At 39.1% G+C, this 20,335-nt stretch overlaps 1 protein-coding gene across 2 annotated transcripts in view; it reads left to right on the forward strand.

The window, feature by feature from the left end:
* DCC (DCC netrin 1 receptor) overlaps positions 1-20,335 on the forward strand; it is a 995,961-nt gene that overhangs the window by 586,031 nt on the left and 389,595 nt on the right. For both annotated transcript variants that reach the window (XM_024580416.3, XM_045188039.2), the window contains exon 6: positions 19,391-19,545. In XM_024580416.3, the coding sequence (XP_024436184.2) occupies positions 19,391-19,545 (155 nt within the window). The remainder of the gene's footprint in view (positions 1-19,390; positions 19,546-20,335) is intronic.

Consider the following 20,335-nt stretch of genomic DNA (forward strand, 5'->3'; position numbering starts at 1 on the left):
AGATTCTTGATTTCATTAAGTGCAGTATTATCTGGTCAAAAGTGATATAATTAGACTCTCTAATACTATGTGGAAAATTTAATGAAAAGTATATTATAATTAATATTCAATATAATTGTGATTTAGGGGGCTATCAAAAGCTCAGGGTTTGTCACTCAAATAAGCTTGTTCTCTTGGCTTAAAGAGCAATGTGATAGCAAAGCAGGGAAAGAACTGGAAGCAACATAAATGAGCAACAGTGAGGCTGCCCCCATTCTTTGGTACGTTTATATAATGGGTACTAGGCAGACTTTACCAATGTCACTGTCATTTTTAGTGTCTTCATATTCATCCACAATTAATTCAAGTAATCTAGTCATTGTAACATATACTTTATCAACTTTTTCTTCTTTGTAAGCAATAGTAACAGACATCCCTATACACACTTCTTTTTTAATTTGTCTAGTCATTTCCATGGTATTCATTTCTAGACATCTTACCAAAATAGATCCAAGCTTTCATATATATATACGCTTTTCATATATATGTGTGTATATATATATATGAAAGCTTGGATTTATTTATATATCTATATATCTGAATATATATCTATACATATCTGGATATGAATACACACACACACATCACTAGCTTGAACATTTTTTTATGACTTTTTGGGAGGGAGGGAGGATTTAGCCATTCCTTATTTAGACCATTTACGTTTTGCTGCTAAATAATATTTCAGTGAATGTGCACCCTCATAAATCATTGTCTCCAATTCTACCCATTTCCAAAGGCTACATTTCTAGATGTTGGATCACTTAGTAAAAGAGAATATATATATATATTATATATATATTATATATATATATATAATATATATATAATCCTAAAAAGGACTCCTTATAAATCTCACAAAATCACCTTACAAGGAAAGTATATCAATTTTACCTTTTCTTCAGAATTATATAACAGTGTCTACTTCATTTCTACTTTACAAACACTAGGTATCTTTACAAAACATGTTTTTAAGGAGATATTAAAAATATTAAAAATCTTTACCCCAATTGATTAGGATCGGTACCTACACAATTTCTGGACTAGTCAGCTCAGCTCTAATGCTTGTTTTGAGAATGAGAATTTATTCAAGGACACTGATATATTAGGGAAAAATTTAGTATAATGCAAGTTTTGCATTTTTGTGTGTGCGATTTTATCTGCAAGAGAAAATAGGTGAATAGAGAAAACTACACCCAGCTGAGCCAAGTTACATGGGAACATAGAACCCAACCATCTGCTAGCTACCTAAGTCCACCATGTATGTTACAAGGTGCACCTATCTGTAACTCATCTTACAACTTTCAATTTGGTTTCAGATAATACCCCTTCTGCCACTTCATTATAGTGTGCATTTAAAAAAAATAATGTGTATATGTCTCATGATAGCCAAACTGATATATATGGTATGAACTCAACAAACCCCAGAGGTTACATGTGCACTGGCATTATGTCTGTGTGTTTGTTAATACCCTATATACCTAGCATTCTACTTTAGAAACTTCCTGAATCATCAGTGAAGGCACCGATGAACCTATTATTCAGTACAGGTGTCCCTAGCCCCCATCTGCTCCTTAATTGTGCATGGAGTAGGCAAACTTGAGACAGCAGAAAGTGAAATGGAACAGGACGTGTTCAGAGCATTTGGTATAAGCAATACTGGAAGTGAATATCTCTGCTTGAAAAATATGCTTTACAGTCTAGGGGATGAGTTCTTTCAAGCATTGCTTCCCATCTTGGATGTAATTGAATCCTTCCGCTCCTTCAAAAGTTAAGAATTATTTCAAACTTGATGGGTATGTTCAAGGTAGCAGGGGCATGAGTATTTTTCAAGCAGGTAGTAAAACAGCATTTGTAGCAATCCTTCAAAACTGAGCAAACAGAGTTATTTTCATCAGTTTCTAGCAAGAGAGCTGACATTCTGTTTAAACAGAGGAAATGGTTTGGGGAACATCAGAAAAGATCCTTTACTCAGGGGAACACTGCCAACTCAATCAATAATGCCTTAATAGTTCCCTGTGACAGAGATTAAACTTCAAGGACAGCCACCCTTGGATTTGATTTCCCAGCACCCTAATTTAGATACAGGTGCAAATCGCAGCAAGTCCTCCTAGGAAAGTTTTAAGATACGGAAACTGACAATGAGCAGTTGACGAAGAACGCTGAGAATGATCCAGTTGGAAGTAAACCCTAGTACTGGGAGAAATGACGTACACTGCCTGCTTAGCTGACACTGTGAACGCCCTTTTCATATGGGCCTCCCTACCTGTGTGTGAAGGTGCGGGGAAAACTGAAACCAGAGATGGTTTTGTTGTTTAAGGCCATGAACAGCGTTTTCACAGCCTGCTCTGTTATCACTTTGCATCTCTTAAGAGTCATCCTGGTCTCTTAAGAGTCTATCCTAAGCCTCGAGAGAAGATTATAGGAAGGCATACCTTCCAGTAGTACCTCGTACTCTTTAATTTGTTTCAGAATTCGTAAGGAGTGCGGAAACAGACAAGTACCGAACTGTTCCTGAGCTACCGCGAGACTGATCGCTCAGCCTCTGTTTCATCCCGAGAGGGGGGCTGAGTGGCAAGCAAGTGCCGAGTGCTGAAATATTTTTTTCTCATCAAAATTCGATGAGTACAGGGTTTGATACGTTCTGAGTACTGAAGTATGGCTATATTTAAATGACTAAACTACAATGTACCAACTTTGAAGGAATGAGCTATGAGAATATGGAAAGTACAATGAGTAGGTAGCAACAAATATAATCTCTGATAAGGTAAGAAAACTACTTGGTGCTATTTGAAAGCATGACCTTTGAGGTCAAGCAGACCTGTGCCTCATCCGGACCCTCCACTTACACGTTCACATTATAGAAGAAACAAGTTAGCCATCGTAAACCTCACTGGGTTCATCTGTGAAATCAGAACTGTTGAGAACACTTTAAAGGAATTTTTAAAAGATTAAATGAAGTAAAGTTACTTGAAAAATCTGGCATGTTTGGCCCTTAGGAAGGGTAGGGAATGGAGGCTAACAAAAATAAAAAGAAACAGAGGAAAAAGCATTATGTTGGAGTTCCACCTTTGAAAACAGATCCGTTGCCAGACACGGCCAGGTCATGCAATCCCAAAGCAAAAACAAACAAATCAAGTGAAGCTTATTATCACCATTTAGTTCTGTTATCTTCTGATTCATGAATCAGTCCGGTCCACAGATATTTGAGTCACTATTTATAAGGCACTGAACTAGGTTCCAGGATAAAACAAAATAACAGACCAGTCTGGTTCTCCATGTCCGCATTAGAAAAGTTAGGAAATAGAGACAAGTAATCTATTAGTTATCTTTTCTTTTTGATGGTTTAGGACCCTGATTATTACTGATATTAATCTATTGTCTTTGCTTGGGCTGCTGGAACAAAAGACCATAAGCTGGGCAGCTTAAACAACAGACATTTACACTCATACCTCTCACAGTTTGGGAGGCTGAGAAGTTCAAGATCACAGTGCCAGCAGATTTGGTTCTTTGGGAGGGGCTCTTCCTGGCTTGCAGACGGCCACCGTCTTGCTGTGTGCTCGATGACCTCTTCTTTAAATTTACGTGTGAAGAGAGAGTGAGATCTGCCGTCCACTTCCTATAAGGGCACTAATTTCATCACGAGTGTCCCATTCTCACAGCTTAATCTAAATCTAAATACCTCCCGAAGTTCTTGCTTCCAAATATAACCACTTTAGGAGTTAGAGCCTCAACATACAACTTCGGGCCATACATAGGTATTCAGCCCATGCTACATATACACTATCATTATGGCAAAAGTATATAGGCTTTTCTTTTATCTTCAGAAAACCCTCCATTAGAACGTTAGTGTGCTCACTTGACAGACAGACACTGAGGCTCAGAGAGGTGACTCGACTGACCCAAAGTCTCATAGCCTCTAAGTGGTGGCAGGGGCAGAATTCTCACCTCTGGTTGCCTGTGTGATTACTCATCTGGGGCTCTTTCGAGTATCTAACACCATGCATTTTAATACGATTAAAGTAAGATTCCCAAAGCATCCTTCAGATGAGATGTTGACAGAGGTTAGGCCGTTGGTAAAGGCAGGACTGTTCTTTGAATCAGAAGAAACATGCTTTTTAAAAATTCAAACATGTAAAGAAAGAACACTTTGTATTAGAAACGATGACATTTCTGGGGATACAATTACTCATCACCCAATCGGCTGTCACTTCAGGAAAAAAATACCTTGAAGAAATATCGAGGCCACTAAAACAGAGAGCTTTTAAACTGATCCATTCCATCTTGCATGCATCCCATTAGCCTCAGAAGCTTCTGGAGAGATTTATTACGGAATGTCTGTGTCTCAATCCAGCAACATGGATTTTTTTTTTTTCCTTCATAGCCCATAGATCATGCTCTGCATTTACACTTTTACTGGTATACCGTATTTTAACACCCAGATTTCTGAACAATACCAATGTAGTTCTAAGGAGGTGACTTAGGAATATTGTTCTCTCACAAATAATATCTAGTTATAAATTTTCCATGCAAATGGGAGTATTTATACAAATTTGCCATTTGCATGGTCTCAAAAAGTGGGAATTACAGACCTCCTCCTTTGAATTGGCCCAACGTTGCTACACTTTGATTCTCCTTAAGGAAAATTGTTGGCTGGACGTGGGAGGTCTGTACTGTCCTTCCTTAGCCAAGGATAGTCTTAGAGGGCAGGGAAAGGATATTTAGTCCATATTTGTGATTTTTTGTTTCTTGAGGTGTGCTGGGGTCTCAAACAATTTATACTAAGACCACACTGTGGCAGAGATTAGAAAGAGGCTTTCTGACTGCCGTTGGGCCCAAACCAGGATTCAGCACACTCCCTACCATGTCCCCTACCTACATCTCACCCCCAAGTTTTCCTGTCGTAGGCACGGGTAATCAGTCACTCTGTCTTCTCTCACTTGGTGAGATCCTAGAGAATTTTATTTTTTTAAAGGAGAAAACTTCTGTCAGTTATGGAGAAGTGTTTATTTTCTGCAATACTTGTGATTACTGTTCTTTTTTTTTTTTTTTTTGAGAGAGAGATAAAGCGGGGAAAGGAAGGAGAAAGAGAGACAGAGAAACATAGAGGAGAGAGAGAAACATCGATTGGTGCCCCATCCAGGGACCGAACCCTGCAACCGAGGCATATGCCCTAGCTGGGAATTGACCCCACAACCTTTGGTTTGTCAGATGATGACCACTGAGCGCCATAGACCAGGGCAAGACCCCAGAGAAGTGCGGATCTTAATTACTAGGACCATCAAACTGTCAAACCCTGTGGATTCTTCTTGTTTCTCCTTCATGGTCCAGTGCACCACTGTTCTTTTATTATATCACTGACCACAATATGCAGATTTAAAAAATATATCCCTCCTCTTCCCCATTGGACTGGCCATTCCTTGAGGCCATATATATTGTCCTTTCAAACTTCATGTCTAAACACAATGTCTAACACATGTGTGCTTTGTTAGCATTTGCTAAATTAAGTTAAATTGTTTTGCTGTAGTAATGGCGATAGCAATAGAGACAGCACAAAGATAGCAGATACTACAGAGATGGAATGCCAAAGCTTGACAATGGTTAAATGCAGGGTGTGAAAGAAAGAAAAGGTCGAGTGTGAATAATATACAGTTGCTCCTCGATTTACAATGGGATTGCATTTTGGTAAACCCCTAGTAAGTTGAAAATGTCCCAGTCAAGAATGCATTTAATCCATCTCACCTGTTCAAGATCATAGCTTGGTCTAGCTTATTGTAAATACGCTCGGAACAGTGACATGAGCCTACATGTGGGCAAAATCATGTAACATAAAGCCTATTTTATAAAAAATCAGTGAATGTCTCATGTAATTTGTTATGTGCATACTTCTGCACCATCTTAAATTCGAAAACTTCTAAGTTGAACGATCATAAGTCAGAGACCATCTGTAGATAAGCTGGGTGACAGAGATAAAACACAGCAATGGGTTTAATGAGATAGTAATAGCTGCAGTTTATTGAACAATTACCATGTGCCAGACACTGTTCTTAGTGCTTCGCATTTATTATCTCACTGGATCTCCATAACGTAACCTGTTTTACAAATGAGATACTTAATCAAAACGCTAAATAATTAGTAAGACCAGAAATTGAATTCAGCTCTATTTCTCTGCATTCCTGAAAATCAGAGTTTCTCAAAGTGTGATCCAAGAACTCCCCAAACCAAAAATTATGCAGAGGTGGTGGTTTAAAGTGCGTGTTCTTGGGTCCAACAGCAAGCATGCCACTGTGGAGCCAGAGAGTCTGCATATTTAGAAGCACTGCAAGCAAGTCTCACACCAGCTAAAACTTTATAAATATTGTATTCAATTCAGTTTAGTAAACCTTTATGAGGCTGCTATAATATTATAGCATTTGGCCCCGGATCTACAGATATAGAAAGAAACGGCATAATTTCTTCCCTCCAGGAGCTAGTAGAGTATTAGGGAAAAGAACAAGGAAGAAATAAATCATGAAAACACATTGTAACAAATGCTGGGGTGGCTAAGGGGAGCACCGAGGGGAAGTGAGTGGTGCTGCCTGGTGGTAGATGGGAAGAGAGGTGGAAACGGCTCTCTCCTTATAGGAGACCATTCTGTGTGGCGTGGGCCCAGCTCCCACTCAGAAAGGCCAGTGGAAAGCAAGGTCTAGCACACAGGAACCACACCTACGGATAGGTTCTCCCGTGGGGAATCAGGCCTGCATTGGACCTAGGCAGCTATGAGGCTTACTTTTGCTAAAACTCCCCCACCCTGAATTGAGGCAGCAAACCTTTACTGCATATCTTTAAAGTAACTTCCTAAAATCTATGCTGAACCTTCCAAGGGAGTGTAACCAGTTCAACCACTTTTCCCTTTACATTTGCAAATATCCTTCCTTTTTGATGTAATTAGCAACATCCTCTCCTTTGTTTTCTGTAAAAGGTAACGCCCAAAGCGAACCTGTGCATAGTAAATGAAGGCCATCCTCAATGTAATGTGCCCAGAAAAACAACAAAAGCCTGTCCAGGCAGGGGTCCCTTCTCTCACTTGGAGAGTGGCCTTGCCGTCCCTTTTCTCCACAGGACTTCTGTGGTCCGTGTGAATTTGTCCATTGCTGCCACAACACACGGATCCCGTGGGCTGGGATCGCATCAACAGGTTAGTTACCAATCTGAAACTCATGAGAAAACTCGGGATTAAATATGGTAGCCATTCATTTAGAGATGAAAGTTGAAAGGTTCAGGAGGTGAGAGTGCCAAGAAGGTTAAAAAACAAGAAGACAGGAACAGAACTTTGGATATTATTTCTTACATGGCATTTTCTTCTTCAAAGCATACCCAGAATAAGGGAACCACTCATTAGCATAACCAATGAAAGTGCCCTTTTGAGTGGCCTAGAAACTTCAGATCACTTTATGAGTTTTCTTTGCAAAAGGAGAATTTTGAAAAGGATTTGCCTAACTTTTTAACTTCCCAGCTGACATTCCTTAAGAGAAATGTGTTCCACCACTGAATAGCCAAGCTGCATTTCAGGTGGTCTATTTCCAAAATATATGCCTTAGTGGTTTTCTTATTCTAATTTAATTTTTGCACTAGCAATTCTAGCAAACAATTAATTATGTGGATAAGGAAGAGTCCACTCCTACTATTGCTCCATGGCGCCCCATGTGCTCAGTATTCTATGATGGCATTTAACCTCTCCAGCAACTGGCTGCTACCTGGCCTGTGATTGCCCAGCTGGAGACAGGGAAACAAAGTGCCTAAAAATCGTGAAGTTCCCCTGAATAGAATAGGTAATGGCCCGGACAACTTCAAACATGTTTCTTAGAGGACTCAGTGTTATTATTCCTATCTGTTCATAAGTGCTTCTCAGATAAGGTCAAGTTAAAGGAGTTCATCATCACCAAGCCATTATTATATGAAATGTTAAAGGGATTTATCTAAGAAAAAGAAGATAAAAAATATGAACAGTCAGATGACAGCAAACTCACAATCATTAACAACCACACCTAAAACAAAAACAAAAGCAAACTAAGCAAACAACTAGAACAGGAAGAGAACCACAGAAATGGAGATCACATGGAGGGTTATTAACAGGTGAGTGGGAGGGGGAGAGAGGGGGGAAAGGTACAGAGAATAAGTAGCATAAATGGTAGGTAGAAAATAGGGGGAGGGTAAGAATAGTAGAGGAAATGTAGAAGCCAAAGAATTTATATGTATGACCCATGGACATGAACTATAGGGGGGGAATGTGGGTGGGAGGGGAGGTGCAGAAAGGAGGGGAGTGAAGGGGGGAAATGGGACAACTGTAATAGCATAATCAATAAAATATATTTTTAAAAAAGAATATACAGGAGAGGGGGAACAAAAAAACCCAGAATTATCTTCTGGAGGGCGGGCCCCTTGTTGTACAGAATTCCCCTACTAGGTGAGTGTTCTAGGGACCCATCTATTATCAGTGTACCAGCTGGCATAGTTTTGAGGGGCTGCATTGAGCTTCTGTGAATTTCTTTGAAGACTTTCAATGCATTTGCCTATTTCATGATGAGTGATTTGTGAGTGCACCTGCCCACACTGTGCTGAGTGTTCAGCAGTTTTTGACCAAAAAATGGCATAATCCTGGTTCCCCAACCTCCCTATTTACCCAATATCACCCTGAGCAACTTTTTTTGTTTGTTTCCCCGGATGAAAAAGTCCTCAAAGGGAAACATTTTGCTAATGTGGAAGAGGTGAAACAAAAAACAGCCGAAGCACTAAAAGGCATCAAAATGGATGAGTTCAAAAACCATTTTGGGTAGTGCAAAACATGTCTCAATAGGGGTATTGCATCAAATGGAGAGTACTTTGAAGGTTACTGAAGTTTAAACATGTAAGAATAAATACACACTTTTTATAAGTAAATGCCAGGTTTTGGGGCCCTCTCATATTTGGATATATATGTGTAATATATATATATGTGTGTGTGTGTGTGTGTGTGTGTGTGTGTGTGTAATATATATATATTTATTTATAATACATAATATATAATACATATTTGTTTATAATATGCAGCATCCTCTAAAGTATAAGATCCAGACAGAGGTTTAAAAGTAGAATTCTTAGCAATCAATGAAAATTCCTAAATCTCTCTTAATGTAAATTTTGCTGTTTTTAATCTAGTGCATGCTTTTCTCATTTACTCTTAATACATTACATTTTAAAATTTGTCAACAATTATTTTTTAATTTATTTTTTTTATTTTTTATTTTAGAGATGGGGAAGGGAGGGAAAAAGAGGGAGAGAAGCATTGATGTGCTGGAGAAATACTGACTGGCTGCCTTCTGTGCACACCCTGACTGGGGCCTGAACCTGAACCTGCAGCCTAGGCATGGGCACTGACTGGGGATTGAACTGGTGACCTTGCATTTTGTGGGTTGATGCCCAACCAACTGAGCCATACTGTTACAGAGCAAGGGGGAGGGGGTGGTTCAGGATAAATTACTACAGAAAGGATTCCCCCTTTCTGTCTCTGGAGGTTCCTTCCCCCACGTCTACCTGCTAGGTTCGAAATGCCCGCCGCCAGAGGAAAGACGTCTCTCAAATGGTGAAAAGGAAAGGAATTGTTTATTTAAAAGTTACACAAACTTAAGAGTAATGACCTAATGTCTTCAATAAGATACTAAAGTCCTTTAGAATACCCACAGATGCACAGTCCTTCCCTCTCCCTGTGCCCAGTCCGGGGTACCGTGTCTCAGGAAAAGAAGTAGAAGTCTGTGATTCAGGCTCCCGGCACCATCAGCTGGGTGGCTGCTGCGATCTCCAGTTAATCCAAAGCCATGTGGCTCCTTCTCATGGCCCACCAGCAAGAGTCCTCTCTCCCCTTTCTCTATGGCTGCAAAGTCTCTCCTGCTGCCTAAGCCGCGTGGCAAAAGAAGCACTCCAAAACCACGTGGTCCTCTCTACTCTCCTTCAGAACCGCGTGGTCCTTTTCCCCACTTCAGAACCACATGGACCTCTATCTATCTACTTGCTTCAGAGCCTCGTGGTTCTCCCATTTACTTTGGAGCCGCGTGGTCTACTCCCTATTTACTTCAGAGCCGCATGATCTACTCCTTTCTCCCCCAAAACCTTGTGGTCCTCCCCTCTTCTATGGCTGCCGCACCTAGGTTTAAATCCTAGCGCCCATCTTCCTTTGCAGCCCCATTTCCGACTCCTCCTACAGTCAGCTACACCTGCCAGCATCCCCGTATTCTTCCAGCTTTACTGGGCTGCCATAGTAAGTCTGGGCAGGTGTGGCCCAATGGCATGGAGCCAATCATCTCCAAGCTCTCACGCAGGCCCTGTAACCAGGGGGAGTTGCTTCCCAGACCCATCTTGGGTGGAAGTCACTCCCATCTCCCTGGCTCAAAGCAGGGCCACAGCTATTTAACATATCTATGAAACCAGTTAAAGGTTATAGATATGTTAAATGACTATGCTAGGGGCTAGCTGCAAAGCTCTTGCTACCCAAAACAGCTCTAAATGGCCCTGTTCCATGTGGCCCATCCCCCCTGGCTCAGGCCTGTGGGGGTGAAGACATCCTATATACATTTTTCTAATATTTCCTGGACACCCTGAGTCCTGGACCCCATTACAAATCCCTTCTTGGGGCCCTCCTCTTGGCTGCACCCTGCTTCAATACCAACTGGGCTGATACCAATTCTTTCAACTAAAATAAACTTTATGAACTCTGAATTTTTAAGTCCAACATATAACTATGAATTATATGCAAATGTCATTTTCATTTACTATATACAAGAGCCATTCAAGTTTATAAACGAGTTGTCCATGTACTGAGATTTTATAAATCTTACACACATACACTTTTTCCATGGTTCTGAAATCCATACTTGTAAAGCTCTTAAATTACCATGGAGATTGGTCTTATCTATAGTGTGATAGCTAAGGGTTCTTGAGGTCAAAAAGCAGGAATGCAAAAGGCAGATAGAGACTCCAAATTGGAATATAATCAATGCTGGAAGCACTCTTTCACCAATTAATCTTGAAAGAAGTAATTTGCGTTAGTATGAAAGGAATACTGTCATTTTGCAGCAAGACGTTGAACTAATTGCCCTTGACCTGACTTTGAGTCACTTTCTGGTTTTTATGAGAGCCTCGGGTTGGTGTTTATTATTTCAAGCAGTGCATTAATTCTAGATAAATATTATTTTAGTGACAGAATAAAAAGCAAACTGACAATTTTATTTTTCCTGTTTTTTCTCTTTTTTTATGTCAACTCTATATAAACTGTTCATGCAGAACAGCATTGGACTCAGAATTTGAAAGCTAAGAGAAAACTTAGGGCTAATTTACTTTCTTCATTTTAGCCGCTGAGGATGTTCTTATGCAGCTTTAAGTTAATATGGAAGCTCAGTGTACCTTGATCAACACGGAGGTCTGTCCTTGAAGGTATTAAAGGGTTGGAGAGTAACATCACGACCGACCGTCTCCTCCCCAGCAACACTTGAAGGGGTTCCAAAGAATCTGAACAAACGGATTCCAAGCTAATCTCCTAAATTTTCAAAGTAACAAACACTTTGGAAGTGAGATAAGTGAAGTTAGGTGCTCTATGTCTATCACCTGCCCCACAGTAGAGTCAGAACTGGGAGTCAGACTTCAGGGCACTCCTTTTTCTTATATGGAGGTTCTCCCAGTTCATCCTGTGTATTGTCTCCCTTCACCTAATTTGAGGCAGAAAACTCCCTAAGGGTTTATGTGATCTTATCACCAACGGAATTTCTTTGAAGTTCTTCTAAGCAGCAGTGGAGAAGAATGATGAAAGAAAAAGCAAAGGCAAATACCTTTACCTGCTGTTTATATCTATGTACTGTTTACACAAGCTCTTAGAATTTCCAGTGGGCTCTTCTGGAAATTCTGGAAATAATCCATTGTTCTCCACATTCAGTAACTGAAATCTATGTCTCACCATTAAGAATGATATATTCAGTTTCCCAAGACCACGGTATAGCCTTGCAACTTGAAAATGTAAATTTATTTTTCAGGGAAAATTTCCTATTAGTTTATTTGTGAGTGTATCTTCTGTTTGCATATGGGCTTGCTACATCAATAATGCCAGTTATCTTAATATTGGATCTTTGCTCGCCTTTTTTTTGGTGCAAGCTTTGCCCTAATTACTTCAGTCCCTTTGCCTTTTCATCTGCATTCTCTGGTTATCTCACGTCTTCTCTGTGTTGGTAATTTGAGTTTCAGCGCTGCCCGTTGTGTTTCTGGTGCTTGCTAACTTGTGTGCTGTTTTGGGCCTTGCTGGGTTTTCCTAGGTCTGTTACCTCCCTTTCCATTTTGTTTTGTTGCTTCGTCATCTAGTCTTTGACTCCTTGTTTTGTTGAATTTACTTTCCTATTCAATGAACTTACTGTGTGAAGCAACTTGAGGAGTTTCCTTCTGTTTTACCCTTATATTTTCTTTTATCTTGCTCCATGTGGGTGGCTCTGTCCAGACACTATTTGTTCTAACATAGAAGTTACTTCTAGACTTATTTACCCCCCTTCCTAAGACCCCTTCCCCCGTTTGAAGGCTGAATATTTCAGGTTTATGCATTTTTTTAAATAGCCAGCAGGAATGGTCATGAAGCGAGGTCAGTTAAAGCAGCTTTCGGCCTCTTTGAGCAGCCCCGGCTTTGCTGGCTTGTGCTCTGCCATTCTCCACATTGCAGTCCCTCGGTTTCAGTGGGAGCCCAAGAGCCTTCACCCCAGCCCGTCTCAACTCATGGGTGTCTCTTCAACAGCCTCTACTGCTTCTCCTCACGCAGAAAAGGGAAAGCACAGGAGGCCAGCCATAGGTTTTTCATTGCTTCGGGTTTGGAGGTGTTGCTGAGAATACTTAGCCTTTTCCCCAATCTTCAGGACAGTTTTGGGGGATTTAAAGACAGATAAGGAACTAAATACTACTCTGCCTTCTGATAAACTCCAGAAATGCCTTTTTAATTTTTTTTTGCAACTGACTATACTTTTCTTTCATTGCTGTGGTTAATTTTTATATGTGTGTGTGTGTGCATGCTGAGACTTACTTTTTATTATATGAAGTATTTGGAAAGGGAAATTAGTTATGTGTTAGAATTCATTATCTTCTCAGTTCATTGTGCTGAAGGATCCCTTATAGAACATCTACTACAATACTAACAATAAAGGTGAAAAATGAATTTTCTAAAGTAATTTACTGTACCTCTTCAATGTGCATTAAAGTATACACAGAAATAGCTCTCATGCGTGACAGAAACATTTTTTTTATACTTTAAAATATCCACATCTTTTACCTCAAATACCAAGAGGATATGGTAGAAACATTTGGCTAAGAGAAAATAATATCTCTCAAGTTTCTGTCGGTATGTAGTGTTAGGAACTGGCTAAGTTCTTTTAGATAGCTATTATTTCTGTCAACCTATAACATATGACTTAACATTTTTCTCTTGTTTCTCTTAACATGCTTTTAATTCCTTTCCAGCTCATATTGAAAGTTGGACAAAGAAAGATGTTTCTAAATTATAGATGTATAGATGTATATTTTTGTATTTTTGTGGTTAGAGGACATTTTAAATAGAGGTCTTCTGTGTGACCATATAGTGTACAGTGTATAGAAGAATGTAGAAATGCACACACACACACACACACGATTATTGGAGGGTTGCCAATAACCAGACTATTGACGGCACAGAAATAAAATTCCAACCACGTGGCGGTAACGACCGTGGGCCCATAGACTGGGAACCTGGAGATGATTCTCCTATAATTTTCATCACTGGCTTGAGCCTCACAGCATTTTTCTTCCAATTTGGTCCCAGGCTCCAGAATTAAAGAGACAGGGAGAGAAAAGCTCAGTCTGGATTTAGAGAGCGGCAACCCTGATGACAGGAAGAGCTGGAACTGAGGAAGGCTGGTGGGATTATCTGAACAAAGACAATTGTGAGGAGACACCTAAAATAGTTTTCAAGCACATAGAAAGGACTTGAAAATAAAGGTTGATGATGAGATACTTTTTTTTTTATCTCCATTGCCTAGAAACAAGAATTTTTAGATAGGAGGATAAAATGAGGGGGTGGGGGGCATACTGTGTTCACAATAAGAAGTACTAATGGAATGTCAGGGATAAAATGAAAAGATCTAAAATGTTTATTTTTCTAAGATGATTGAAATATCACCCTTGCCAATTATAGCAGAATAGCTTATAGTGCAATACTTCTCTATTATATTACTGTAATTAGTATTAATTATAGGGGAAAAGTACACCGTCTTGTTTTTAATGTATTCCTCACCTACCTTTTCCACAGCTATTAGTCATCTGAAGCCAGGAAATGACTGACTTCCAAGAGTTTGGCTTATGAAGACTGATACACACCCATGCTTGTTTATCTAATAAATATTTATTATCACCTATCCCCTGGTTGGCCTTGAATGCACGAAGATAGATAAAGCAGTCCCTATCCTTAGGAAGTTAATAGCTTGGTGGATGCACATTCAGATTGATGCCACAATGGGATGAATTGCTGTTGAATCACCTGCTTTTCTGTCATGTAGTTTTCAGTAATGATGTATTTACCGCTTAGGCTCACCAATATGTCAGGAAAAAAGTAGTGTACATTCTGGTAGGTATTAGCAGGACCCAAACAACCTCTCCCTCTCTCTCCCTCTCTCTCATCTTTCTTTCTCTCTCCCTCGTCCCCTCTCTCATTCGCTCTAGAAACAATCACTGTCAGCCAACACTGAAATACCTCTTTGAATAGAAAGTGCTAAGAAAAAAATTCATAGCTTAAAAAACATTTTTCCCTACAGCAATGGCAGCCCAAGTCAATATTAACAGAACAAGACTTAAGTGTACTTTTATTTCCAATATGGAATGCATTCTAGTCATTTAAGGGTAGAACCCATTTTTACCCAACCTGATTTTTTAGGAGAGTACAGACAGGTATGTGTGAGAGATAATTTAAGTAGAGAATGAAATGCAAATTTCAATAACCAACCCTATGGGGGAGGACAGGTGTGTAGGTAGGAAAGAGAAAACTAGAGAGAAATATTCAGCAGATTTCAAGTTACTTGTCAAATAAGAATAAGCCTGGAGAGAAGTGTTGGATTGGGCAGAGCTATATCATGCAGCACCTGCTTAAAAAAAAAAAAAAGAAGAAGGGGGATAATACATTTAGTGATCAAGTTAGCTAAAAGAGAGTTGCCTGGGCAATAATAGTTGGTAGAGGAAGAATTGAAACTATGAAATGGGTTAACAATTTCTAATCTATAAATTGAACAGTCCATTAGAAACATTATTCTGTGAACAAGGATTTGGTTCATGGTGTTTAACATGGAAGCCGGAGGAATTTATGTGGAATAGTTTACATCCTATGACATGTTATCTTTAAATTTACATTCGATACCAGATTGCTTCCTCTGTGGTGATCTGAATATGATTACATATGGCTCTATGGCTCCTTGAAGTAAAATTATCTGTTGATAAATTACCTGAAATTAAGAGAATCCATTTATTTTGGATATAGAGGGAGCCCAATTTGCCAGCCGATAGATCTTAGGTATTTGGTGTGGTCACTTTCTTCAGATATATGCATTCACGAGAAGAGAAATAGGCTTATGTCCACTATTTCAACACAAATTGCCTGACTCCAAAGGGCCTGGAGAGACAGAGAGAGGTGTTATGCTGCTGGAGAAAGGGGCACAAGCTGGCCTTCCACCATGCAGCCACCCAAGGATCACACAATTTTTATATTCCTCCTAATAAAACCTCACCGATCTGTTCTTTTGCTTGGTTCTTTATCATTCGCCAGAGTGATTTTTACTGTCTGTTTTTCACTTAAACCACCTGCATAACTTTAAACATAACTTTGCTATTTCAAAGAGCTGTAGTAGGTCTTTTGAATGTACAGAATCTTCTCAAAGTCAAGGTAATACAAAGAATATTAATTATGTATATTAGAGCTTTATTAAAATTGACCTGCATTTATAATGTACCTAAATAACTGGAAAAGAATAGCTAAATAAATTATGTAAAAGTAAGAAGACTAGAAGACAAGTCTAGATAAGATTGGAGAACATTATGGGACATTGCTAAAAATACTTATGAGGCATCTATTATGTGAAATAAAACCCATAATACTATTTAGATTATGTAGGCAGGACTCTCCTAAGTTCTTTAAGTTTGGGGACTGAGGCTAGTGTAGCTCAGTGGACTGGGAGCCGGACTGTGAACCAAAAGGTTGCTGGTTCAATTCCCAGTCAGGGCACATGCCTGGGTTGCAGGCCAGGTCCCCAGTGGGGGGCACATGAGAGGCAACCACACATGGATGTTTCTCTCCCTCTCTTTCTCCTTCCCTTCCTCTCTCTAAAAATAAATAAATAAAATCTTTTTAAAAAAAGAGTTGGGGGACTGAAATGACAGAAGAAATTTTCCTCTACAAAATTCCATTGATCTGTCACAGCATAGAAACTTCTTCGAAAAATAATAAATTTAGGGAAAACTTTTACCCAAATTGAAGACTTCGTCGTATAACTCTATGATTATAGTTTAGAGGTATCTTCCATCTATTAGTCAATTCTAAGTATAATCACATCCTAGAACAGCATTGTGTTTTTCTATATTTCTGTTGGCTTATTAGTCATTATTTCTTCCCCTCAGCTCTCAAAGTAGAAGAATTATCTATGCATGTACTCTAAGTACTTGAGAGGATCCTGAGAACCCGAGAGGTGATGGAAATGGGCAGGGGAGGCCAAAGGGGGAACACTTAGGAAACTGTAACAGCATAACGGTGAAAAAATGTGGTAATTAAGTTTTAGCCATTAATTTTATTTTATCCCAAGGAGAAAAGTATAATGAAAATCAGTATCTTGTCTGGAACTGAGGTAGCAGTGTACACGTATGTTAAGTGATTTTCTAAAAAGGAGTAATATTATATAAATGGAACAATGTGATAAACTTGCAAATTCATGAAACTTTATCTTTATTATGTAATTAAGAAATTGCTGTCACCAAATCGTTTAAAGTAGTGAAATCATTTCTTCTACCGGCGTGGAAGAGAGAAGGCATTATGTAATATTCAAAGGGCATTCAAAGAAAGAGCACGTGCTTCAGGCCTCGTCTTTAACCGTTGTGTGGCTGGTAGATAATAATATATGTGAAAGATATCTTAAATAATGCGTGGTGTAAAAACTGGGAACAGGGAGCACTGCAAGGAGGAGAACCCATTGTGAGCTTCACGGAAGACAGAATTTCAAGGAAGAGAGGATTTTGAGCTCCTTTTAGGGAACAAGTAGAAATTATATCACATGAGGAATATAAATAACTCCATGCAGGGATCCATGATCAGAAAAATGCTGGAGAAATGTATCCACAGCCATTGATAAGCCATGTTCACCCGTTAGTTCCAATTTCAATTTGTCCAGAGCTGAGAAACATGTAACATGATTATTATACATTGGTCCTAAATGTACCATAAAATGGGGTGAATAGATGTCAGCCTGCTGATCACAGAAAAAGACAAAGAGATCAAATAAGAAGATAAAACCTGGGTGAACTTCATTTGTCCACTTTCTCTCAGAATAACTTATTGATCAAAATTGTATTAAGCAATATATTGATTTCATGTTCAAATGATAGAGCCTCTTCCCCCAAGGAGTTACAAACTAAGGTAACCCTGTCAAGTGATGTAAAACTGGTGAAATAAGTACCACAGGTTTTCTAAAAGGAGAGAAGATTTTATAAGAAAAAAAAAATCAGGACATCCTTTTTGGAGAAGTGGATTCATGAAGAATAGGTAGGCTGTCTATTTCCGATAGAAATATTTCTGATGTCTTCTGGATCATCGTCAGTGAATTTGGCAAAGGGCTATAAAAAGTCTCATTCTAATGTTGTTATCACTTATAGATAAATTTTGCCCCAGCATACCATGAGGACACATTGTTCTCTTTCATAAAACTCTCAGACATACTTTTTTCCGTGTCTTTACTTTGTGAATATTAATGCATCCCAGCCAAGTTTTCTAAATCAGTTTTTCGCTGTGAAAGATTAAAGAATTTAAAAGTTGTTTAGTAATAGAGATCCAAATATTTAGTTAAAAATCAGGAAAATAAGACAGGGCAGGAGGGAGGACAGGGCAGGAGGGTTGGAGGTCAGGGAGAGAACAAGAGAGAGAGAGAGAGGAAGAGAGAGAGAGAATGAAGTGTGATTGAGATTTCCAAGATCATTAAAGTAGAAAGACTAGAATTTGAATCTTGGGAACTTTCTACTAGCTTTTCCATTAAAGATTATAAATTCACTTTGACATCAGAAGGGGGATTTGCTGGTTGTGGTTGAGAAGAGCAAAATATGGTGGTTACTCAAAGGAGCAAAAATTGGCACTCCTTACTTATCGAGCATAACAACAAAAATGACCCCCAAAAATACAATCTAACTTTAAAAATGGCTACTAAAAACAGACATCTATTTTCTAAGTGAAAAAAAGCTGAAGGCTGCTCCTTCACTGTGAATTTAACCTGGGTCTCAGGCAATATCAATATTCAAATGTGACATCACTGTAACATTCCCAGTGGAAGAGGAGGAGCAAAAAATTCCTCTGTTAGGCAAGGTTTTGAGGGACCAAGCCTGGGAGATTCATTAGCAAAAGTGTATTATATTTGTAATTTTCTTTCAATTGCAAATTTCCATTATAGAGTAACTAGTATTATGGTAATTAAGACATTAAATTAAATTAATATATCACACACTGTGCTGAGAAAATAATAATACAAATTGTTAGAACAATAGGAATGTGTCCACAGTTAAGATGGCAGTCATTTTTTGTACCCTATTCCCACAGCCAGTTTCAGCAGGGAATGAGTCCATCCCATGAACTAAATCCTAAGATACTAGAACTACAGGACCGCTAAGCTTCCTTATTTCATACTCAGGGCTGTCTCAGTCCTATCAGATTATCTTTATTTACTTTATCAGCATAGTTTCCATAGCTTTATGTACTTTTTCAGTGTCCTTTATGTAGGACAATTGTGTACAAATACAATTCTTGGCTATTCAAAATGTTTATTCTATGTAATATTTTTTTCCAAAAGTGTTCCCCCTGCCTCGTCTCTTTTCTTGTGGTAAAACACCATGAACTGAAACTGTGTAACTGCAGTTGGGGAGGGGGACAGATGAATGGATGAATAGATGTGTCCTATGATAGTTCCTGTGTAACGAACTACGGGTTTAGGGGAGTTATTTGAATTACAAATATTTTCTATCCCAGAGCAGTGTTTTTAACTCAGTGAAAACCTTAGCATGCAAATTCACATCTCCACCCACTCACTTTTGTTTTCTGTCTTTGCAGTTCCGCCCTGGTTTTTAAATCATCCTTCCAACCTCTATGCCTATGAAAGTATGGATATTGAGTTTGAATGTGCAGTCTCTGGGAAGCCTGTGCCCACTGTGAATTGGATGAAGAATGGAGATGTGGTCATTCCTAGTGATTATTTTCAGATAGTGGTAATTATCTTTTTTCATATTAGCTTTTCAATCCCATTCATTCTTTGCTATGTTTTCAGTTGTTTTCCTGTCCTGGGAAAGAAAATCCCTGTTGTGCATTTTTATGATGTGTTAAGAAAATTGTCCCAATAAAGCAAATACTTTTCTAGACTTAGAAGTTTTGAGCTGAAAAGGAGTGATCAAACAGCCCAGCCCCTTCTTTTTTACAGACAAGGTCTTAAGCAAACAGAGAAAAACACAGAGCGTCTAACACTGTATTTCCAAGTATTCTCATTGCTGGCTCTTGGGAGAACAGAATGTAGAACCTTGTTCTAGACTGTCTGAGACCAGGGATCTGTAACTTCTGTGACTTTCACCCAATATAATAAAGTGACAACCAGATGTGCTACATATGACTGCGGTAGTCTTACCTGAATGACACGGACAGCCAGCCTTCCAGATAGGACCAGCTGATCTCGCCTGACAGTGGTGATGGTGGCAGGGGATGGCAGTAGCGGAAGTAGCGAGAAGCCAGGGTTGAAGACATTGCCTTGTGGTTTTGAACATTGGAAAGAATTAAAGCTAAGACCAATGGTTTTTGTTTACTCTAAGTTTCAGTGCCCTCTCTGCCCCTATCCCTGTGGGAGATAATAGGAATAACAGTGGCACCTTCACTGAGCTGTTGTCCTGGTGCATAGTGAGGGCTTAAAAATGGTCATTATCATTGTGCTTTGGGCCGTTACCAGTAGAATCCTTTGCTCATTTGAAAATACTGTATGAAAATTCTTCTTTAGGTGCAGGTTAGCACCAG

This window comes from Desmodus rotundus, chromosome 10 (genome assembly GCF_022682495.2).
Source record: "Desmodus rotundus isolate HL8 chromosome 10, HLdesRot8A.1, whole genome shotgun sequence".
In the NCBI taxonomy this organism is placed as follows: domain Eukaryota; kingdom Metazoa; phylum Chordata; class Mammalia; order Chiroptera; family Phyllostomidae; genus Desmodus; species Desmodus rotundus.